At 41.8% G+C, this 25,482-nt stretch overlaps 1 protein-coding gene across 4 annotated transcripts in view; it reads left to right on the plus strand.

The window, feature by feature from the left end:
• Positions 1-25,482, plus strand: part of kcnip4a (potassium voltage-gated channel interacting protein 4a) — a 137,368-nt gene that overhangs the window by 23,365 nt on the left and 88,521 nt on the right. Inside the window, exon 1 of one of the 4 annotated variants that reach the window (XM_085806396.1) lies at positions 19,253-20,087. The exons of the other annotated variants lie outside the window; for them this stretch is intronic. Coding sequence (XP_085662522.1) covers positions 20,003-20,087 — 85 coding nt within the window. The 5' untranslated portion in view covers positions 19,253-20,002. Of the gene's footprint in view, positions 1-19,252; positions 20,088-25,482 lie in introns of those variants that run through there. 4 annotated transcript variants of the gene reach the window in all.

Consider the following 25,482-nt stretch of genomic DNA (forward strand, 5'->3'; position numbering starts at 1 on the left):
TAATAGTACTTAGAACCCCAGAGTTTACTGTCTAGCTGTTTGGATTTTAAATAACTTCACATTTGCTTGTATAAAGACACCAGCTCAAATATATTTCACATTTACTGCTTTGTTAAATAAGATCATTATCAACAATCATACTGTTGTGAAAACAGTCCAGTTGTAAGTAAAAGTTCTGACAGCTGTTAGTTCAATAAGTGTAAGACTTGTTTCTCGTGAATGAATTCATAGCTTTCCTGTTGAGGAATACATACTCTGTATATCTATATACCCCAAAGTCAGACCAAATATGAATAATTAAATGATGCTAAATTTGTAAACTCATTAGTAAGGCAAATCACCACCCCCGGTAATAGAAGAGATAAGCTGGCCTGTGTGACTCACCTCTATCTGTCCAGTACACTGATCTACACACTCATACAAATGCAAAGCTCTTTTGTGTTGTTGGAGTTGAACTGGTAAAAGTTTACCAAGTATATACTGCACAGGAGACACAAACACACAAGTTGTCATACTGTGAGATGGCAGACTTTTAAAATCAGATGTGCCATTGAAATAAAAATCTCACTCTAGGAGGCTTTAAGAGAGTAATTCTTGCCTTCTGGGGGATTTTTAAAGCCACTGCCATCTGAATACTCTCCAAGTTTTGCCTTTTTATGTGCCGTTGATGCCAATATCCTGCAGTTGAGCCTGTAAGCAAGATTAGATTCTGTGGGAGTGGAACCAACCTTTCAAACCCAGCCATGCAGATCACTGCAGCCAAGAGGGATATCTTAGCAGATACACGGTGAGAGGTGAAGAAGAGAAAGATGGTGAGAAAGACATTTGAGAGACAATGGAGAGGATGAGAGTGAAAGGGTAGAGTAATTAGCAGGAGAAATAGTGGAAGGAATAGATCAGGACGGTGTGAGTGTACTGGAATAGAGAGGGAGACAGATGGCTGAAGGTGGAAGCTCCATCCGAAATGGCAGAGGAAAGTTACAGTTTACAGCTTGAAGCTGGCAGGCTGTAAGAGAACCAAGAACCTGCTCCTATGAGACACGGACAGAAATCTGTTCAGCAGACTGAACTCTGCTGCAGCTACTCTAATATATCTGGACATGTTCAACATTAACTATCCACAACAATATGCCTTTTACTGGCCTGAAGTGAAACATTAATAAAAAGTAGAAGAACTTGTAGACTATATTGTGATCTAATATAGCAATTCAGTTTATGAACACATAGGGCTAGACTTGAATTGCTTAGAGTATGCCCTCAATGCTTGTATATGCCTTTGCTTTGGTAACAACTGTGGCTGGAGTAAGTGTGTTTTCTTGTGAAAATTATTTTTCAAACTTGAGAAAATTCCTCCAAATTTGGTACAAACATTTGCTTGAGCTCAAAGATAAAAGAATTAGAATTTTGGGGTCAAAGGTCAAGGTCGCAGGACCTCATAGAACGCCTGTTTTTATGAAATCTCAGTGACGCCTTCAGGGACTTTATTCAAACCTGATGCGAATGTTCACTCCAATGTGTACTGATTCATACTTTGGTGATTTGTTAACTTTTTAATCTAGCACCATCATCAGATCACCAAAGTGAGTACAATTCAGCCTCAGGGGAACATGGATGTCTGGACAGATTTGCAATCCAGACCTTTCAGTAGAGACCAAAGTGATGGAGTGAATGTAACCTCTACAGTGTGGCTAAACATTTGTATAGGTTTCAAAGGAAATATACTTGTTTATATTCCTGTAGAGTGCTGAAGAATATAGCATTTTGGTATTATACTGCAGATGGCTGGTAATATTGGGGAAAAAATGAAAATTCAAGGATACTGAGTCCTTCATTGAAAATGGAGTTTCAACTATATTGAGTGTCCAACAGTCAGACTGAAATGGAATTCATCAGTTTCCCTTTTGACAGTGGAGAATTACATTCCTAAAGCTGTCATCTTCCTGTGACAAAAACTTCACTGTTATCTTTATGTCACAGTAAAGCCCGCGTCTCACTGTGCTGCAGGAAATTGGTGTCTTACTGGTGCGTTGGCAGCACTGACCCAAAACACAGTCTCTTTAAATGGCACTTCTAGGTTTTTCTCCTTTTCACAGAGAACAAGGCTCGCCCATGCACCGACACATTAAGGACAAGCTCCATATTTGCTCCTGCACTAATGGCACCAGCCACATCTATTCTCACTTGAGGGCGAGGCGGAGCAGGAGTATCGGTGCTCCCAGTGGACGGGGGCCCATCCTCCTTAAGTAACTGGTGTAGTTTGTGCATGTCGGTCCGTCAGCGGGCGCGCACCCCGCTGAAATTAGGTCAACAAACCACACCAGGCCTCCTGCAAGAAACCAAACAAAATGAGGTCATGGAAAAGCAAGGGCTCTCAGCTGGCCTACAGAGCTTTTTAGCATGGCACAATATATGCTTTGTTATGACAGTTAACTCCATCTTAACACTAACAGAGTCACTCTCCAGAATAAATTGTCAGCGTGAGTTCTTGCTGTGTGTTTGTTTGACATTATTCAACCTGCTTAAGTAACTCCTATTTTGGAGTAATGCTGCTGACATGCACTGTCGCATACAGGGCTGGATTGGTGTAACATGTTTAGCATTTTTATATCATTAAAAGAGTCAGTTACATCAACTAGTCAGTTTATATGAATAACACCCACTACATTATCCATATATCCAAACACATGCAAACAGCACTGAGTGTTCCACGGTCGTTTATAAAGACACATGGACTCGTGTTGTAAGAATGGTTACTTGTGGAAATGGCACCTTTTTGTAAAACAGAGCACATTAGCCCACCACATAATCCCCTTGTGATGCATTTCCTTGTACTTCTAGGAGTGCTTACTGGCAATCCACTTCTACTGATGAATTTCAAACATGATGGCCTCCCAGTAATTACAGTGCTAATGATCATTTGTACTGCATGGTGGTGAGTGTAATTTGCCCATTCCCATGGCAGCGACTAAGTTGTTTTATTTTTCTCATCTTCAAGGCAGTCATTCAGTAAATAGCTTTTTGCTAAGAGAGAACGGTGCTGTGCCCCCACTGCCCCTCGTGTTAAAAGGTTCAGAGGAAACCTTCATGTGTAGAAGTGAATTAAAAGTTCATGTTACATTTTCACAGCAGCATATTTCTTACCTGCCTCATACAGCCTTTACTATTGCACAGTTTAAATGTCATTTGAGCCTCGGCATAATCTTGTTTCTTTATAGTTGACACGTTGTATAATGACGACTATGAAGAGTTGGTGCTGCCATGGAATTTATTTACCATTTCCAGACCAGAAGAAGGAATATAGTGGAGCTGTGAGAGATTTATCGGCTTGTGTTGCAGAGTAAGGTAATGCTCCACAGTAGTGGGAGGTGGCAGGTTGATTGGCTGAGTGTGTCTTTGCTCTGGGCTACTTAATAATACACAGGACCATACACCAACTCCTAATTGTTCCTTGGGGACTCTGAATGACTTTTATAATGTTATAATGGCAACTGTGATTTGAATATTGAGCAAGGTTATTTCGTGCCACAGCTACTGTACTTAGTGGCTGCTCCATTTTGATTACTGTAACAATGTGGAGCTTAGCAGAGACATTTTTCAATTGTTAATGTCATTTCAATTACCACAGAGTGTCAAATATTTTCTGGCTGTCGGAGTTCGATATGACTGTGCTTTACAGTAAATGCAGTTTGACTAATTACATGTTCATCAGTGGAGCACAGCTAATGAGAATGAAATCATTAAGATTAATTAAAGGGATAGTTTAACATTTTGGCAAATTGGCCCATTACCATAATCCCTATAGTCATAACAGTAGGTTTGTTACCTTAAATTATTGGTGCAAGCTATTTTTAGAACGGCAGAGCAGAGCCGCGAGCTGCTCAGAGCTACGCTACGGAGGCTCATGGGATTTCTTGGTTTACCTCATCAAACTCATCAAATACACAATCCAACAACTCCAAAATGCTCTGGTGGACAAGTTGTGACCTGCACATTCACTACGCTATGAGATAATAACAGAACGTTACCAGACAGAGTTGTTTTAGAGGGAAATTCATGCAAAACCTCTGCTGCGTATTCCTGTCAAGGGCAATTTTCGGCAAGCAGTCTCTGCATACACAAAACAATTATCTCTGTTTAGGCAAGTATTAAAGCGCCTTGTAGGTTTTGTGCATTTATATTTTATGCGGATACATCTTCAGTATTTTGTATTTTTGTCAATGAAATGGTGATGAACTAAATTAAAATATCAGCATAACACATATACAGTATAACGTCATACCTTTGCTTTAGCAGCATTTGAAGGACCAGTGTTAGCATCAAGAGTTATTAATTATTTATTTAATTTAAGTTCATCTCTTTATTCACCAAGAGTTGTTTCTAGCAGGGAAAAGCAATGCCAATGTTAACTCTCTGTCAAGTCTTAAAAAAGTCAAGCTGCTCAGAGGACGTATTATAACCTGTCTCAGCAAGAAGCCATGTCAGCAGCAAAGAAACGTTAATTAGGCCGCTTAAATGTCACGATAACTCTCAATACATTGACTCTCAGGGTCAGTTTTAGGAACTTTGGTGATCCTATAACTTTTTATCTGTTGCCATTATGAGTCACGATTTCATTTTGTCTATACAATACCTCCAAGACTAATCTCATTTCGTCATTAGTTCTTCATGTTGTAGTGGTTTAGCATCACTGCTATTACAGTTTGATTGTATCAGCATTATTATTATTAGCACACCAGATGCTGCCTACAAATTTGTAAAAATAACCTAATCTATTCATCAATAAATATGAAAAAAAAATGTTAACAATGTAACTACATAGACATAAGTAAAAGTAAAACAGTAAATAAGTAAAAAACTAACCTAGCTTGAGTCAAGGCAACATAAACGCAGTCATGCCTTTAATTTTTACCCTGCATAAACCCACTGGTAGAAAACCCAAGATGCAGAATTGTTTTGCTCCAGTAATAAATGCTGTTTAATCTTAGATTTTAAGATGACAAGGACTGCTTAAGCTAACTTGTTGCTTTGTTGATGTTCACATTTAGCTGTGCCAAAATGGAGCATTGATATATTGTAATTACAGAATGTCCACTACAGTTGTTGTTGTTGACCCTGACTCGTCCTGGCAGATAGGATTCAGTCCAGTAGGGTTTTGATCTGTGTGATCTGCAGTTAAATGCTGCCTTCGCTCCTTTGTAAGTGCTCCCTCAGTTCCTACACTCTCTACATGAGCCGTAACAATGGCACTTAGTGGACCTTTGTGGTTTAGTTCTGAATCATGAAATGAAAAGCAGCCACACAGCAGTAAACCCTCGTATTTTTTCCTCCCTTGCATCAAAGCTCAGGGCTACCACTGCCACATTATTAGCGAGCAAACTAAAGGTGGCCTTGGTGAATTTGCTCCAGCAGACTATAGCTCTTATCAATGATTTACTGTGTCAGGATTAATGTTCAAACTCTCCTGGGGCCTCATGTATCAATACTTGCGTGGATTTCATACTGAAACATGGCGTACGCCAAAATCCAGAAACTGTCGTACGCACAAAGAAAATCTGATGTATCAAAGTGTGCGTACGCATGGATCCAAGCACTTTTCCTTTGTACATCCCAATCAACGTGGAATTGAGCGCACATGCCGAAGTGGTAATCTCCTCCCTGTCCACGCCTCCATTTAAATATGCAAATCAATGTAAATAAGGCCTGCACCAAAGATTCCCTTCTCTTTACGGTCAGATAACACCATGAGAAACTGTGAGGAACAGCAATTTAACCAAATTTGAGTGGAAGGTGCTCCTCGATAAAGTTGAGCCGTGTAAACATCTTTTTTTTTTTTTTTTTTGCCGTCCTCCGGCACCATCACAAAGGGGGTGGGAGAGTGTGTGTGTTATATAAAGGTGAACGTGAGGCGGAGGACCGCTGTCATCCCAAATGAAAGCAGACAATGTACTCTAATTAAATTATGTGAAATGGATTTAAAATTTTATTTGCCTTTTTTTATACACAGATCGCGTAGTAAATAAATGCAGAAGTGCGCCAGGGAGGCTGATAAAGACACATGTCCAACTTTACGCATGTGTTTATTGACATTAAGTAGGCTACTTCACACAGTCTGTGTAGTTTAACCAGCAAAAAGAAAGTCACTGACAGCGTGATATTTCGGCAGACATGCTCAATGTGCATCGGGGGGTTACATAGGACAATTAAACAAATACATTTACTTTGCGCGCATACAGTCCCAGCCTGTAATCTGTACCCAGCTGTGCTGAATGAATGAATCGTGCGCTGAACCAGCCATCTCGCCACAATGTTTGTTAATATGTGATGCATTTACGCATCACATATGATCTGTACATTTATAGTATAAAAATGCTTCCTGTTCACAGTGTGGTCAGCACCTGAATGGAGGCGATGGCTCCCCGACGTGTCGCGCTCTCAGGCCGGTTGCAGCGCACTGCGCTCAGTTCCAAGAGAATTGCCCTCGGAGTCATCATGTGCAAAAAAAAAAAAAAACCTCCGGGACTCGTGTGCACTTCGCACTGCAGCATCTGCAATATCTTAAGACTAAAGCTGATGCTATTTTCTGCACCACTTTGCGCATGCTTTTCTATCCACTTATCTAATTGCAACATGTGGATGGGTTAGTTGTTCATAAATGTGTCTCTGATGTGCACATTACTCTGAGGACTAATTGTTTTCACATTATTAACAGTTTCCCAGCTTCACCTCTAAGTGTCGCCAAAGGAACAACAGCAGTAGAAACGTGCGTACGCCAGCTATGGAGTTGGCGTGGGCCACCGCACTTTTCCACGGTCATTTCACTTTTGATACATCAGGGGCCTCATTTATCAAAGAGCGTGTAAAAGTCCTCTTAAATTTTCAGTACGACGGAAAGGCAAAATGTGCGTACGACCAAAAAATATACACTCTTTTCAGATCTATCAAACTCCGCGTACACACGGCTGCACGGTATTTCCCTTGATAGATCACACCGGACCTGAGAAAAGCGTGGATGAGAACACGCCTCATACCCAGCCCCCTAAACAGCCCCACGCAACCATATGTGGTCAATGCAAATCAGTTACGTGCATATTAAGTAGCCATATGCACTCTGGAAACGTGTGGAATGACGTCAGTGGAAGACGGTGAAGACAACAGACGGACGGAGAGCGGAGAAAGAAGCGGAATTTCTCTGAAAGCGAGATACACGGTAACACGGCAATATCAGTCAGAAACATCATCTTGCATTGAAAGGCTTCAATAAATACAAAAAACTCCCAAATCTAAATGAAACAGAACAGAAAGAAGAAGAATCATATTTATTCTGCCCCTTATTTTAGATTATGTCATAATAATTTAAAGCAGGGTTTCCACTGCCAGTCAGTACTACTTTGCACCCCTTTCCACTAACCCCCAACTTCCGTTCACTGGAAGATTTGATTTTCATTTGTGCATAGCTATATATTAAAAAAAACAAAAAACAAACAAACATTGAAGTCCACCAGTCTGTGACTTTTCCTAAAATGATGTTGGGCAGCTAGCACCCATTTTTGTTAAATACAATAAATATTATTCACACAAAAAATATCGATCATGTTTTCTCATTTGCTTTGATTTGCTCCGACATTATTGTGCTTGCTGCTTGCTTGTGTGTGTCCAGTCTGGCTACGTAGCACACGCACGTCGCAGTAATTATTTTCCAGACTGGACAGACGGGTTGTGGAAGAGGTGTAGCCTACATGCAAGGGAAAAATATCAATATGATATCAAAAGAAAACGAAATTCGTTTTATAAAGCCAGTATTTAGGAGCAAACTAGTGTGAATGCACAGGGGAAAAATCTGAGTCGCTGTGCTTTTCATGTAAAGTGCCGACGTCAACACGTGTGCGGTGGTGGTGGTGGTGGTGGTGGTGGTGGGGGGGGTCATCATCACCACCACTTGCTACTTCAAACAGTGTCCGCGCTCCTCTCTCCCTCGCATACTGCAGTTCTCTGACTCTGCAGCGGCGTCGCCAATTCCTCTTGTTCTTCAAAAAGCGTGTAAATGCCGGTACGCCATGGTCGGACTGGTCGTAAATTTTTGCACTTACTCCCGACAAGTTTTGGTTTGATAGATCCCAAATTAGGCGGAGAAAAGTGCGTACGCACAAAATGGGGGAAAGAGCGTGTAAAAAAGCGTGTATCCACAATGATAAATGAGGCCCCTGAACGTTGGCGTGGAAAATGACGTACGCCACTTTTTTGTGCGTACGCAACATTGATACATGAGGCCCCAGATGTTCAGCCCATCCTCCCAGGTTTTGTGGGAAAAAAAAATTCAAGGACTTTACAAGGGGAAAGTAAATAAAAAAAGGGACAACATTTTCTTGGCGGTGCTCGAGATGCTATAAATCCCCTGCATGTACAGTGGTCGTTCTTGGCTTTCATCAACATGTTAACAAGAACTCTACCCCCTTATTGGCTCTGCTTAGCCTCACATTCGGCGCTCCTGAGAGATTGAAAGAAGGCCGATTGGCTCCAACACAAAGAGATTTACATAACCAGCTCCCATGCGATAACCATATACAACATGAGTTGTGCAGTAATTTGAGAATGTATCAAAGTAACAATATTTAAAACGTGCATATTCAAACCACGAGAGAATGAGATGTTTCTGTTTCTCCAAGGAGAAGTTGCTTGATGCAGGCTCCTAAACAGAATGATCTGTATGCAGAGTGCCTGGCCAGCATATCAAGATCGATGCCCTAGAAAATCAGTGATTTTTATTCAAACCCAAGATTTGCATCTAATTCCGCCCTGTTATGTTTTCAGCATTTCTCGAGGTGAAAAAAAAAAAATGGAGATAAAGCTGTGTACTGGTGTATCACATCACATTGTCAGTCTGGGGTAAAAGAAATGCATTTTTTGTGCCAGTATCGTGTAACCCCCACACATGCAATTAAGATGCAACACAGTGTGTTGCCTTTTTGTATCATGTTCATTTTTTTTTGCGTGTTAGCTTGTGATTATTTTCAAACGGCTGCTTTATATTCGCCCTTGAAAGAAATACGAGAGCATGTTTTGCAGATTTTAAAATGAACTGGCAAATGACTTGATGTTCCCAATAATATGTTGCTACTGTGACCAATGAATTTATAACTGAAACAGGAACAGGCTTGCTCAGAGAAGTGAAATCAAAAACTGAAGTATCAACTTGACATTCAATACTTGACCAATCCATTTCAAATGGGAGCAGCGCTCCACAGCGTAAAAACCCATAGCTTGAATGTCATCTACATTTCCCTGGTGACATACTCACCCCCCTATTCCCCATTCAGTCACCTGCAAAATAGTTTGAGATTCATTACGTCTCCGTCTTTAGTGTGCCGCCATATTCAAAGACCCAGCCGACCGGGGCGGCAGTGCGTTTTGCGAGACTGACGCTTCCCACATCATTATTGTTTTTGCTCTCTGTAAAAATGAACGCTGACCCCCACACTCAATCAAACTGAGCGATGAGGCCAAGGCAGAGAGGATGAAGTTTAGTGCTGTCCCTCTGCTGGATGTGTTCATACGTACATATATTGTGATTTCCCTCTTCCTTACTAACATTACATTCTCTTTTTACTGCTCTCACCACACTTCATTGTCAGAAATATGCTGAGGTAGATCTCAAATGCCACAAACAAATCCCACATTGCCCGAGAGGAACAAACACTGCAACCAAGATTAGACTGATTGCACAAGCACTTAGCTCCTTCAAGAATACAGGTGAATTAATAGTTCTGTAGAATGAAATGGTCTTTTAGCATAGTGCACTGCATACTCTCATCCACTGGGTGAAGCTTAATAGCAAAAGCATCACCATTCAGTGATGTCAGCTGTCAGGTCATCTGCATGTATTATAAAGCTGAAGTGGTCCCATGCATTAACTTCTTTGCCCTCACATTATAAGGTGGACAGCATTTGCAGTTTGTTAAGCCCGCCAATTACGCACAAGGTCATCTACCCGGATCAGAGGTAGGCAGAGCTGTTTTTAGTTTAGAGCCTTAACAACAATGTAAAATGCATGTAAGGTTGCATAGTACATCTGATTGCATCACATTTTTTGCGTTTCTATTGACAGCATAGGGAAAAAAGACATGAATCTTATGTTTTCGTCTTTGGCTTGTGAACTGTGGTCCCAAACCTGATACATTAACAATCTGAAGTGTGCCGTAAGAAATCATAATAGAATTCTTCCAACTTTTGTCTCTCCAGTACTTTATTTGTTGTGATCCTATAGTGGAGGTGTAGCATACACTCTCCTGGCAGAGCTCGTCGTGAGTGGGCATGAAGGGCATTGTTCAGCGGAGGGATAATGAGGTGTTGAACCGCATAAGGATTTTGAGAAACGCTCCAAGCCAAATTCAAAGCGGCTATCATAACCGGTCTGTTTGAAAGCATATCAAAAGAAATGGCTGAACAGGATCACAGGTGAATGGGGCTGCAAAGTCACTGCAACCTTAAGAGCCTTTGGGATTGATTCAAACATCTAAAGAATTCAACAAAAGAAGCACTTTTAGATGATTTTGTGAATGTAACCTTTTTAAAAGTGGTGTCAGACAGTGGCCGTGCTGAAATCACAGTGTGTTTGAAGCAAAAACGGATCTCGACAATACATCAGCATTGAGCGTTAAGGCTTGCAGTGTGAAAGTAGCTTTTCTCAGCAGGCATTAATAAAAGACCTAATGCCCCTTGAAAAAGAGCTAGAAGTCAATTTCTACAATTTCTGAGCCTGCAATTAAAATGTAAGCGGGAAGAAATAAAGCGTTCGTCTTTGAAGCGGATCCTCATCCTGTTAGAGGCTAAAGTTTCCCTGAATATAAGAGTTTTCCATTACGCGCCCCTTCTCAGCTGTATATGAATGGAGATACAAAGTGACTCACCCTTATCACTATCTCATTGGAGGGCCTTCATCTCCCTCGAATAGCCCCGGCCAGATACTTGAGTGCAGATAAAACTGTCGCCCGTGGAGGAGCAGTGATAGATACAGTCGACGGTACAGTGTCGTCCTCAGTGGGAAGAAGAAAGTGAGATAGCATTTCAGGTTTCACTGCACCGTCATTAGTATCCCATCAGCAGAATTATAATGAAGGGGATTAAATCAGTTTCCCATAATGACCTTTTCAAAACAAGCTCTGCCTAATTCCAAAGAATGGTAATGAATGTCGGCACAGAGTGACTGCAGTGGGCAGAGCTCAGTTTGGAACCTGCCATATGTTCAATATGACAATCCATCACTGTGTTACACACTCTGTGTTGGAGTTGTCTGTAAAGGGAATACAAAGCAGGAAATGGATTTCACGTGAAGAGGCATCCTGTATGCTTTTCTGCAGAGTCCCACGGGAGCAGTAGTGCTAACATTAGTACACTGATGTCATAAGCAATTCATTACTGTCTTCAGATATCGACCTGGGTCTTATCTGCAGTGACACCCTGCATTGTCACAGCTACTTTTTAACCTTATGTTTTCAGGACAGCACTGAATTCCGAGGCCTTGTTCAGTGTTTGAAGGTGACGTGTGTGAAAGTGGAAACTCTCGTCGATGCTTCATACGCTGCGCTATACGTCTCCAAAAGGAAAATCAGATTAGCACCAAATGGAATCATCGCTAAGATACATGCTGAGTAGCTCACGTCCTATATTTGTCAGCAGATTAATGGAATGGCTTAAGCCGAGATTGTTTTCTTCAGGGCACTTCAGCTTCATTAATCCTTTAATGATTTAAACTTAATGGTTTTTCCGCCTTTCGAATGAAGCATCATTATTTATTGCTGAAACTGCACGCCTAACAACAGCACACTTAGGAGTAACGCTTAGTTGCTGTGCATCTTTCCTCGCTGCAGACCACCGCATACTCAGGGGCCATTCCACCTGTTTCATCTGTTATTTATGGATTTCTGTGTATAGCACAACAGGGGGAAGATTAATCAAAATGCTATTAATTGTACTGCTGTTAACTATTATTAATATTGGCTGATACCACATTGTTAATATTGAAGATTTGCTTGTCTTGGATAATCCTTATCTGAATATTTTTGGGAAAAACAAACGCATTTGGATATGTCATCTTGTGCCTATAATCACATTATTTTCACTATTTATAGACATGACAAGGAAGACATGTTAATCAAGAAAAATAGAAACAAATCAGTAGATAACAACAGAGACGAAGACGCTTGTTCGATGTAGCTCTTATTTATTTATTTAGTACAGTATGTATGTGCAGGTAAAATCCAGATTTATTTAGAAGGTATATATCAGTTGTGCTGGTCAGCATGGATCTATCTCAGCTCAGTGATTGGTTGTTGTAACTCATACTGTTTGAAGCCCAGCCAGGCACAAATAAGAAGCTACTTTGCTTTGATGTGAGTTCACATTCATTCCCAGAGTGATACCCGTATCTGCTGAGGGAGATGCTGCATTCATCCAGGGCTTCATGGGGCCGTTTGTCATCACTAGAGTCAAAGGCCTTCGAAGACATTGTTGCTGTTTTTTTTTTCTTTTTTTCCCCTCAAAATATTCTCTTAACAAATCGGCTAACCTTTTTCCTAATGGCAGCATCTGTGTGTTTCATCTCTCCATAAAGGTTACTATAGCAGCCGTTTGGCTCGATAGCTTCAGAGTGTCCTGCATTTCCTGAGGCAGAGCTCTTCTGTTCATCCTCCTTTGGTTGCACAATCCAGACACAGTGTAAAAAGCCATGGACATTCTGGACCACTCGCATGAAATAAATAAATAAAGGCTGCTGAGGTATTGAATATGTGGGAATTTACAGTAATTCAGCGTTTTTACACTTTGGCCGCCACATCGTGCCTTTGAGCAAAGCTATGAAGCTTGATGTTTAGAAGAGAGAGGTGCACTGCTTTGACTTAATTGGGTTCACTCTGACAGAAAGTATGAGACATAAATAGAAGCCCCACTGCTGACTAATCTATTCCCTACAAGTAGATAGTAAAAAACTGTACTTAAATGTTGATAAAGTCATTATCACACAGTCATTTCAGGCCAAGTGCAAAATAATGTGTTTAATTTCATCTTGAAGCAGTAATCTCAATTTTACTGCCTCTGTTGGAGTGGATATGGATTCAGCCATCATTGCTGAAGCACATTCTCTATGTTTTTTAAGATTTTTTTGTTTGTTTATTTCCGCATTATTTCCCTCTGTGACTGCTTTCCCTGCTTCTGCTTTGAGAATGTCCCATTTTGCTGTCATTGTACATGTTTGGCAACGATGCATCACATTACCACCTTATTTTTCGAAGCTCACAAAATTGTGTATTCAGTCAGCGTTTCTGGGAAGAGAGCCCAGAGTTAACTGTTCAATTTGAGACTGAATGCATCACCCCGAGTCTACAGTAGATCCACTGTTTCCAGTCATTTCTCCTCGTACTGTTGAAATCAGCTGCAGTGGGAATGTGTGAATGTTTATGCAAGAAGTCTCTGAGGATTTATTCCTATGTAAACCGGTAAACACCACTGATACTGCAGTTAGCCTCCTCGCAGCTTTCTCTGTACTCAGCAGAATGTACTTTGTTGTAGTGCTGTGACTCATGTTGATGGGATTTTGTTTCATTGGGAGTTTTTCTAGTTAAGTGGCGGCGCTTGGTTTTCCTTTGTGATTGCTCTTACTCTGAACTGCTAAATAAACACTTTACACTCTCCGATGGAGCAAAGGTGGTATAATTCGGCCGTTAACAGTCTGATGATCTTTTTATGCTTTAAGCATAGTGACGCAAGTACTTGATGAGTCTCTTGATGGACAATAAAGTGTCCAATCTGTTGTGTAATGTTGTTGCCTAATGGTTCTGGATCGTTGGTGAGACACAGCAGTACATCTAAAGATATCACCTCGTTCTCTGAGAAATATTTTTCACAATTTGCTGGTGCTTTATAGACCGAGTCATCAATTTGTCAAGAAAATAATTGTCAGATTAATCTATAATGAGGAGCTGTTAGCTGCAGCCATATAATATATTTTAAGATTAGTATAATAACCTCAGGTATTATGCACACTATAACACATTATTGTAGCATACAGGTGGGCGTGCACCATATTAAAAGGGTCAGGTGTTTGGCAATCCACATCACAGTTTCCATGTTGGCGGCATTATAAATCCCTGTAACCACATCATGGTCCTAACTCCCTGTCCTCACATTACCTCACATAGAAATGATTGCAATTAGTTTGATGCAGTGAGTTTAGGAGAAAGAGGGCGGAAAGAAATGAATGTAGGCTATCAGAGTTCTTGGCTGACTTTGCCATACTTCGGTACAGTTGCTGTTGACTTTCACACTCCTGCTCCTGTACATGTCCTCATAATGTGCTGATGGCATGTTGGCGTGTGCTTTGTTTACCAAAACTCCTCTAAGCTTAGCTGGCTGTTGGTTCTGAGCGCAGCAGATATTGCTCATCTGTGCGCAGGCTGGCGCTCGGCGATACGTTCAAGTACCGGAAGACATTACAGCGCTGATGCTGCACCTGCAGGGGTCGAGGAGGCAGACTTCTGCAGCTCCGCCGTTAATGAGCTTTCTTGTTTTGTCTTGTGGTGGAAATAGCAATTTAATCACCTCCATTCATTTCTTAATGTCTACTCCTCACATGATGCAATACTGAAAGTTTTGTTTTCTAAATAACTAATTGATATTAATTAGAAAGCAGAATCCTCCTAAAACAAAACAATTAATAACATGAGTCATCAACAACCTATACCAATAAATCATAGTTCATGAGTGGGTAAAAATATCACTGTCTTATATTCACTCAATACCAGCACAGGCTTTTGGTATGTCTTTGTCCTCTAGGTGTGTAAACCTGACAAGAAGCCTCAACTTGAATAATTTAGATGTGTCCTTTGGTATATTGTACCGAGCTGACATGGATGGCCATGTGGCTGCAGAGTGTCCCGGTCCACTAGAACAACTTGCAGGACCTTTTTCTGGATATTGTCAAACAGCCTAAGGTGAGTAGGTGGAGCACTTATGCAGTGCAGTGAAGCACACTCCACCGCAGACGGGTACTTTATAGATTGTGGCTCGGCTCTTGATGTTCAATTTAGTGGCCACTTTCCCCTCTAAGCCCCCACTTTCTAAACCCGCCCTGATGGAGACGTATCATGCACTTTCCCACAGTGCTTTGTGTCACGGTGGATTTAGTGGAATTCTTGATTTTTTATCGTGCATGTTTAACGGTAAATATTTACCAGTGCTGTTAAAGGGATAGTTCAACATTTTAGCAAATTGGCCCATTGCCATAATCCCTATAGTCATAGCAGTAGGTTCGTTACTTTTAATTGTCGGTGCAAGCTATTTTTAGAACGGCAGAGCAGAGCCGCGAGCTGCTCAGAGCTACACTACGGAGGCTCATGGGATTTCTTGGTTTCCCTCATTAAACTCACAGAGTTGTTTTTGAGGCAAATGCAGAGACTGCTTGCTGAAAAACTGCCCCCAATGGAAATGCGCATCAGCGGTTTTGCATGAATTTACCTCGAAATCAACTCTGTCTCGTAACATTCCATTATTATCTCATAGCGTGGTGAATGTGCAGGTCACAACTTGTCCACCAGAGCGTTTTGGAGTTGTTGGATTGTGTATTTGATGAGTTTGATGAGGGAAACCAAGAAATCCCATGAGCCTCCGTAGCGTAGCTCTGAGCAGCTCGCGGCTCTGCTCCGCCATTCTAAAAATAGCTTGCACCGACTATTAAAGGTAACAAACCTACTGCTATGACTATAGGGATTATGGCAATGGGCCAATTTGCCAAAATGTTTAACTATCCCTTTAACATGCATGTATCTCGTGGTGGGAATCTGCAGTTGCAAACAGTGCCCCCGTGTTTGATGACAAGCCACTCTCTGCTGTTTTTCAGATGAATGAGCTGCTGTGACACAGCGGGGGGGAGAAAGCTCTTGGCGGTAATGGCGGCTCTCACCCACGGGCACCTGCAGTCAGTGTTTTCTAGATGGATCGATATATCTGTCAACCTCTCCCTGAGTGGAGCCTATTTCATGTTGCTCCTTGTCATTGCTGCAGGGCGGTACATGAAAAGCCAATGTTTCATCAAAGTCTGCAAGGAAAGAAAAGTTTCTCTGGGACTTTACTGTATATTGTCTGTGACAGAGGGAACTCAGAAGGGTAATATATTCAGGTAATTCACAGCTACAACTTGGACTCTGATTTAAAACGGTTGTGCTCAGGCGAAACATGGCAGATAATTTGGTTGCTATTATTTTTTCCTTGTAAAAATCAGACAAACCTCCTGAAGCACCCTCCTCACTTCAAAGTGGCTGTGCGGCCAAATCAACATTGTTAATATTATAACAATGTTGCACACAACTTTGATTTCAGCTCCATCTCTGCAGGAATAGAGGGGAAATCAGTCCACACTCCATCAAGTAAACTCCTCTGGTAAACTCGAGGGTACTTAAGAATAGAGTGTCAAGCCAAATCATTCTGCGTCAAGGCTACACTTACTTGCACAATACTCTGATGCTCAGTAGTTCTATCTGTCTGTGCTGGAGAAGTGAACATGATTATTTTCAGTTTAAGAAGATAGTGTTTGAAGAGAACCCTAAAGGCTGCAGATAGGTTGGTGTAACATGAGATTGCGCTTCTCTTATATGAGACTTTTGAGGACATTTAGATTTGGCACAGATTGAAATGGGTTTTTTTTTTTTAGCTGAATGAGATACAAGAATTTTGTGATAGTTTTTTTTAAAGTTAATGGTCAAAAACATGTTTTTATTCAGGGAGACTCCTGACAAAAAATATTTAAGAAACTATTTGTTTAAAATATGACTTCTATCTGCTCTCATGTGGAAATGCTTTTGTCTTTAATTTCAGCATTTATATTTGCATTGACCTCAGCCTCCATGTCACGTCTTGCCTTGACCATACTCATTTAGGTAAACAGAGACTTTTTCCTGACTGTATATGGACTTGGAATGTGGTGATTTGTTCCACACATCAGGCTTCACACTCAATAGGGGGATGAGGAGGTCTTCAGAGTGATCTGTAAGCCTGTTGGGGGGGGGGGGGGATATAGTATAGTGCAGTCAGTGTTTACCAGAAACACAGTGTACCTGAATAATGTTGTTTTGGTCACTGTTAGTTTGCCAATCGCTCAAGCGAGCCGGAGGCCATCTGTTCACCTCAGAAATAGTGTTTTTGACTGATTTTGTCATGGACACTCGGATGAGTTTGCATTGTGTGACCTTAAAATACTCCAGTGTAGCAGCACTGAGGCGCCTGTATGGAAATTAGACATCAGGGGTGCGTTTGTTTATCGGACACATGGATAGAAGTGGAAACTAAGGGCTAGGTGAGAGGTGATGGAGCTGCACAGATGTTAAGTGTTCTCAGGGGGTCTGAGTGTGGGGCAGAGCTCGCAAAATATGGACTACATGCAAGTCTGCAAGCATGTACTCACAAATACACAGGGATTGCACGTGTATCTGAGCATTTTTTTTTCCATGGATGGAGCTGTCTACAGCAACAACAGCCATTGCCATATCCTTAAAGTAAAGATTTAATCATGTAATTATGACTTCAGCAGCTTCACAGCATCCAGTTGAACACTCTTATAGAATCACTTCACAGAGCCAAACAGCAGTTGTGAGCTAAACACGACTGTCAGAACAAAATAGCTGTCCGTTCTTAGTTTTTTCTGTGTAACGCTGTGAGAAATTCTAGAGCTAATTAGCTAATGAGCTCTGAACAAAACAATGCTCCTTTTATTTTCTTGCATCATCAGCTGGTGAGGATGTTAACTTTCCAGCTTCGGCCTCGCTCTCTTTATATCGTATCATGTCACCACTAAGCACACATTTAAGACCCATTTACAAGTTTCTTGCTGAAAACTAATACACTTTCACTGTTTTCATCCAGCTAATGGACCCAGCAATAATTGGCTAACTTCCGACAATAACAATGCTACAGTAGCAACAGTTATTGAGCTAGCGAAACAGCTTCGTGGCTATGGAATGATAAGCCTGGTTTTGTCTGCAATGAAAGACCCAGCTTTTCAAAAAAACAGTCTTCTGCACAGACCAGAAAACACGTTGTCAGCAGGGGTTTTGTTGAATGGTCAATTAAAAAGCCTCAATTCTTCTGCAAGAAACAACTGAAAAACTGTTTTGAAAGTGCTTGTTCCTTTTAGATTAGTCTGCGGCGTCGCCTGCCAAAGCGTATGAAAGCAAGTCATGCCACAAAGGAAGGCACTGCTACGCCCCACAGGTATACCTTGTAAATTATTCACCTAATTGAGACACTGGACTAGTTCTCTGTGCCGCTCTGACCCACTAAGAAGTTTCACACGATGCTTCAGGACCTTGAAATCAAGCACACTTCTTATTACTGCTTGTTGAACATTCCAAAGCGTATGTGTGTGTGTGTGTGTGTGTGTGTGTGACAAAAACTCCAAGGTCAAAGTCTGCAGACACTCTTCTACACGGAGCAGGATTCACCAAAATAGACCTGCCTCTCTTGTCAAGTGACCTGTAGAGTCTCAGCCCCGTTTCACAGCAGATTTAAGGCCAATCCTCTTTCATACCTGCAGCTGTCAGCCTGACGGACGGAGAATGACGATGAGAGAGAGAGAGAGAGACAGAGAAAAAACAACACAAAAAACAACCTGTCAGTGTTTTCCTCCTCCAAAATCACCCGAGTGATACGACTGGACACAGTTAAAGGTTTTAGTTAATGACAGGCTTTTCAGATGGGAGGGCTTTGGCATTGATAGATGAGCGCAATTGAGGTAGAGAGTGGGCTAATTAGTGGAGAAGATGATGCACTTGGCTGGTCCTAATGTCATCCCAGACGCTGGGCGGAGCCTGCCAGTCATTATTAATCCCGACCTTGACATTTTATTGCAGGAGATCTCACACACCTGAGCTGCTGCTGTCTAACCCCAGCCCGTCTCCTCCTGACTTTATATTTTTACGGCGGTTATGTCATTCCCTCAACAACTTCCCTCATCTGTGTCTCAAGAGCCTATACGCTGTGCCATTAACACAGTCCATTACTGTCACTTATTGTTTTAATGTTCAATTACGCATCATGCGCCAAGCCCATAATGTATTGCCATTGCTGATTCATTGAGGTGGACACTTTCCCCTTAATTCTCCTTTATTTCCATCCTCCTCCTCCTCCTCCTCCTCCTCCTCCTCCTCCTCCTTGTGCGCTTTCTATCTCTCTTCTTCTTCTTCTCCTCCTCCTCCTCTTGGGCCAATCAGGCCACACCTCCATGGCAACCGTCAGTGAGGGTAAAACATCCACAGATGGTGCTGAGTAGAGCGAGCAGCAGGCGCACTACGAGATCAAGTGTGGGAGTGTGTGTGTGTGTTTGTTTGTGTCTGTGAGAGAGACGGGGAGAGAGGGAGAGACTCATTGGATAACCACTGTATTGTGAAGCCAGAGGACTGGAGTAGTCTGTAGTAACACAGAGGAGGAGACAAGGGAGAGTGTTTTGCCCAGAGGAGTTGCAGGGAAAAGTCATAAGAGAAGGATTGAGTGTTGGAGGAGGGAGAAAAAAAAAGAGACTGAGAGAAGTTCCCCACCTTCCCCAGAGAGCAGGAGGTAAACCGCCGGTAAGCAAATATTAATGACCTGACAAGAGAGCACACAACATCCCTGTGTTATTCAGGCAGCTTTTACCGTTGGGCTGCGCAACAGAGGAGCCCGGAGACTCATATACACTCAGCCACACGCGCGCCAGACGAGTCCCCCTCGCTGCTCTCCACTCACTCATGATCATCACTGCAGCCACACTCACACAGCAGGGCCACTCTGACACAGCCAGAGCAGGGCAGAAGAGAAGAGGAGGACTCTTTCCCTGTTGTGGAACTTTGTCAACGTGAAAGCCATCACTGGATTTTTCTTTTTCTTTTTCTTTTATCTTTTTTTTTTTTAAACCCTGAAATCAGAGTCTTCCTTTAGTGCTGACCTTTTTTTTTTTTTAAAAGCCTCACCTCCACAAGGAGCCAAGATGAGCTGCAGGAAAAGGTGCAAGCGGGAGATCTTCAAGTTCGCACAGTACCTGTTCAGACTCATCACGGGCACACTAAACACCGGTAAGGCTCTTGGTGGACTTTGAGGTGCAGGTTTCGCCCTCATGTGCGTTTTACATTTGCGCTCAATTCTCTTTAAATCAGCTGAGATTTTTTTTTGGTCTTACCCTCGTGGCAGTTTGGCTCAAACTTCTCCACTTTGTTCATGTTCTGATGACATTTGCGCATTATAAAGTTACCAGTTGATACCTGAGGCTCTGTTGCATACCATGACACTTGCATACCATCAATGCCTCAGAGTATTAAGGTTTTGTATGTATGCCTGCAGACACAGCTTAAGAATTGTGAAGACTTCCAGCGTGGCTTGAATTCACAGCCTGCACTGCATCATAATTGTGTGTGCGTATGTGTGCGTGCATGTGTAAGTGTAAAAGGAAAACACAGAGACAGACTATGATGGGAGCCAAAAGGTGAAATCCTTGATGTGAAAACATGTGGAAGAAACAGCTTCTTCTGCTGTCTGCACTTGTTATAAAACGCATTTTTATAGCATCCGTTATGCTTTCAGCACTTCAATAATTGTCACCAACATCCTGATTTTATTGAAAGTATGTGGTGACATTTCACATCTTTACTTGATTTTTTTTTATCAGCCAACTTTTCCTTTTCTGTACTTTGGTATTCATTTAGTTTGAGACAGTCAAAAGTATTGTGGAGCAGAAAGCTGATCCTCCTGAAATCCCCCCCCAGAAGCAGGTGGTAGAGTACAGTGCACGCATGCAGCATTATTCATCAGTATTACTGCTGTATCTGTATCATGCTGCACAGCATAATAGATTTTGGTTTCCTTTTTGTTCTGCACACACACACACACACCATGATCTTTTCTAATAAGACAGATAGTGAATCAATGGATTTAACAAGATTAATTCTTGGATTAAAGGGGATTACTAGCAGATTACTCCATGAGGGGATAAAGGTTACCAAGTTATTGGTATGCATCATCATTACTGACAGAAGTCATGCACTGTGGTGTGTTTATCTATTTTTAGTTCTTACTGTGCACTGTGTGGCATTTTTATAATGGTAAATTGTACAGATGGTGGATACACTGTCAGCATGCATTGACGCTCTTGTCTTATGTGGCTGTCGTCTTGTTTTTGTGTTAACTGAGCTTCGCTTTTCAGAAGGTTGTTGATTACCGCACCGCATGGGTGAGATGGTGCGAAGCCCCAGAGAGGCGATACATGAACATGCTAATGAATTCCAACATGCTTCTCAACATGTGAGAACGATCAGGTTTTTACCAGCAATAGTTTCTTTTTATACAAGGACTTGCCAGGAGGGGATTTCAAAATGAAGCTGTTTCTGTCCGAGAATATCTCCATCTCCAGCCACGGCCTACTTTTCTCAGTCTCCTTGACCTTAGAGAGAAGAAGTGGGGAGGATGGGAGACGGCTATAGTAGTCGCTCCATCAATGGGCTGCCCTATTAAAGGTGGAGATGGCTTCAGCTTTCCAATCATACTTATGAATATATACTCGTGGGAGATACCCAGCTTGGAGAAATCCATCTACAGTGTCTGCTCAAAGGGGTATTCTGTTGGTTTCCATAGCTACTGGCCGGTTGTTAAGGTCACATTGCAATTCCCACACGATAGTAACATGATTAGTGTATGTTCAGGAGTAATTTACTTTTGCGCCCTCAAAGCTGTTGATAAAAATGTGGCGTAGCTTTATGCTCCCCCATAGTGTTCTTTAGTGGCAAAATAGTTGTCATTAATGTCAGCGCCAGACCCTATTAATTATTGATCATGCTAAATACACAGCTGGACATATTTCCCTTTGGACTGAGTTCAATTACTGCACATGTGCTGAGTTAGAGAAACATAGTCTTTTGTTATTGACCAGTGACCACGTTGTCTGGAGAATATTAGTTTGACTGCTATTTTCTCAACCTCAGGACCAAATGTTAAAACTGTATAATAATGAAGTATGGGCTTAAACATATTCTCCATACCAGGATGATTGTGGACAGCATATGAAATTAACCAAGTGGAATAGGAGTGTTTCTAATTTGTGTAATACTTTGATTAAGTTGCATTTTTAAAAATGGAAGTACTGTGGTCTGTTTTCCATCTTTGGACTTATTTGGATGCTCTGAAAACCTACTGTTGACCATCGCAACATATTAGTGTGATGTTGGTGACTTAAACGTACTGTACAGCCCCAGCGTAACTTTGAGTAAAAGACATTACATAAAGTATATAAACCCATAGTTACCTTCATGTAGTTGGATGCTGTCAAGTCAGACTGCAGTCTACATTCCTGTCTGTCTAGACTCATATAATGTCAGTAGTGAAGAGTCTGAAGGGGTTTAATAATATGGTGTGTTTTTCATAAAATAAAGATGTCACAGTGAAGTTGACTTTTTGGATATAAAATGTCATTGCTCCATCATTTTATTCTATGAGACATCTGTGTGAAGGAAAGAGTCATATTGACCTTAACCTTTGAACCCCAAACTTCCTCCTTGAGCCAAAGTGAATATCTGTGACAAATCTGCAGCACAAATTCTGTGAAGATGTTCCCAATATATCGTGTTCACAGCATGGGATGGAGAGACAAGCCCCAAACATTAACACATCAGGCCACGGCTGTCGGCGGTGCAGAGGCAAAATTATAAAACCCATTACCACTCATTCATTTGACAATTTCCACTTGAGCAGATCCATTTCTCTATAAACACAGGGTATTAAGTTATCTAACACAGTCTGTGCTGCAGATTAATATAAATTGAGTTTGACCAGAGCAAAGCTGGCCTGGCCATCTTTAGGTGACCATGGGAAGCGAGTGATGGATGGAGTCGGTTAGCAGACCATGGGATTTTAATTGAGATGTTCATTGTCCTAGAACAGCCTCCCAGTCATTGCTACATTGATCACTGAGTTGCCAAGACCAGCACAAACACATGGGCTGGTGTAGGTTGAGGACAGTGTGTGTGATGTCAGAACAGAGCTGAGCAGATCAGTGTCATGAATGATTCTGAACATAAATAGGTTGTATGTTAAAGGTCCAGTTTGGAAACAGTTTCCTTGTATCAACAGCAGCAATGCAAGGCTTCAGTCATCACAACAGTTATTCCAATGTATTTTAGTGAGAACAGGGAATTAATTATTGATCAAAACAGACAGACTGGATCCATCAGGAGCAGTGGCCCACCATTTGTATTCATCCTACCACCACTGCCCAGCAGGCAACAGATCAGTTGTTTCAATATGTGCTAACAGCAGTGTTAGTACATATTGAATACAGTGAAAAGCAGAAACGTATTTGTTGCTCACACAAGGGGAAATCTTTATCCCCACCAACAATTCCAACACAGCCTCTGTGACGGATGAGCACCGAGAGCTCCCGGTCCTCCAGAGAATCTATCAGCATCATTTAGACGTCCTAAAGCTGGGTGATTTACGCCGCTTCCTTTCAGAAGACACATTTTCGATGTCCATTCATTACGTGGCTAATACCCCCGGTTGCAGTGCTTTAAACGTGTCTTTTCCGGTTCAGTTCAGCCGAGCTGCATTGGCGATACGCTCTGAATCTGCCGTTTGCTCTGGGTACGTTCGGAGATCTTTCTCCACAGGTGTTCAGCTGTCAGGTGTCTCATCTTCTGAAATGAATCATCCTCTTCTTCCCCATCATGGACAGGATCACGTGTTCGTAACCGATTCCAAGCATATCGTTTGACATCACAGCACATGCCCCTTCAGTCTCAACTCTCACCTTTTTGTAACAAGACGGGTCCAAATTGTGCTTCGTATATATTTTTCTCTCCTTCTCTCTGATTTCCCGCTCTGATGAGCCTCTGAGCGTTATAACCGGTTTGGATTGATTTCTAGTATTTTGACCCGGGGATGGTGATGATTTCTTTGGCTGTGTTCTTTATAATGGAACAATGATGAAAGATTGCAACGTCTTTGAACTTTCAAATCATTATTGAGTGTGTTAGGCTGCAGTAAATGCCAAACAAGCGTTTTTTGGTCTTTCCTCTCCAGATGTTTCATTTTTTTTTATTGCTAAAGCAGCTAAATTGGATTTAGCTTTGTTTGTGTCTTGACAATCCAAATGATGCCGAGTAACCGATGGAATCTGTTCTCAGAAACCACACATTTAATTTGTGCTTACAAGACAATAGTGAAAAGTGCACTCTGTGACTTTTTAGCGTGGACCGGAGGAGCACATGTGTGGGGGCCTGGCCAATGACGCGAGGCCCCGTCTTTGTTTCCCTCTCTTTGGTTTCCTGATGGCTATTAGCAGGTCATGTTCCACCTGTCCCATGAGGACAGCACGTTCAAAGCCCATAATCCCTGACCAAACACTGAATATTTGATACCCGCAGGCAGGTTCGCATTGGCATCATGTCTGTCTGTGCCACGGCGGCCCCACTCTCTCAATGGCAAGACATCGGCCGTGGTTTAGAGTAGACAGTCTTGTCGTGTTGTACAGGGAGTCCCTGGAGCCCTGACAAGTGTCCACACTGTCTGTATAACTTTATGAACCCTACTGTAACAACCACTGCAGAGCTCAGAAATATTAAAGTTGAACGAAGCAACCAAGGGAGCATTAAATACTTAAATTTTTCTTCTGCAGCTGGTTTAAAAGGTTTTTCTTTTCCTTAACTCTACTAAAATGACTCTTATTTTTTATGCTCGGCAATAAAGAAGTGAATCCGTCTCTGGCTGAACGTTTCACCCATCGTGTTTGGACAGGCGCAACAATAACAGATGGCTAACCATGTTGCATAATGGTTCCTTTCACACCCAGTGAGCTAACATGGCATCTGCTTGGTTCACCTGACAAGCATCTGTGTGTCTCACAGTCTGAAGTTTGATCTGTGTGCTCCTGTTGTGCCAGACATTATTGCTTACTCATAGTTTGCTGACAATCTGATGATGAATGTAACCCCTTGTGTAGGAAATATACTCCCCGAATGATCTATACTGCAAATAAAGCCCCATTATTTCCTAACTGTCCAGCTGGCAAGTGAAATTCTTAGAAGAAATGACTGTCAGGAAAGTGATGAATGTCGATATCAATTGCTTTTCAGATGCAGTGGCAAAGCATGGATGGTGGTACAATTAGATAACCATCATCCCAAAGCAGATATTTGTCTTAACTGTGCTGACGTGTACTCAAAACCTCCTTTGAGAACAACTGGAGGTAAAGCATTCTGGGTACCTTTTACTCCTGGAGTTTCATAAATATATGAGAGAACTAATGAGGATCCACATTGTGTTGTTGATGTCTAACACCGGCCGCCTTAAAGCAACAGATTAGGATGTTGTAGTGATCCAGAACATCAAAGCATCTCTGCCAAGCCTCTTACATAATGGAAAAAGAAGAGCAAGTATCGATGTCATTGAGTAAAAGCTCTGTTTTAACCTTGCAATCTGACCTTT

This window comes from Trachurus japonicus, chromosome 18 (assembly GCF_045865225.1).
Source record: "Trachurus japonicus isolate A0001 chromosome 18, Traja_1.0".
Classification (NCBI taxonomy): Eukaryota; Metazoa; Chordata; class Actinopteri; order Carangiformes; family Carangidae; genus Trachurus; species Trachurus japonicus.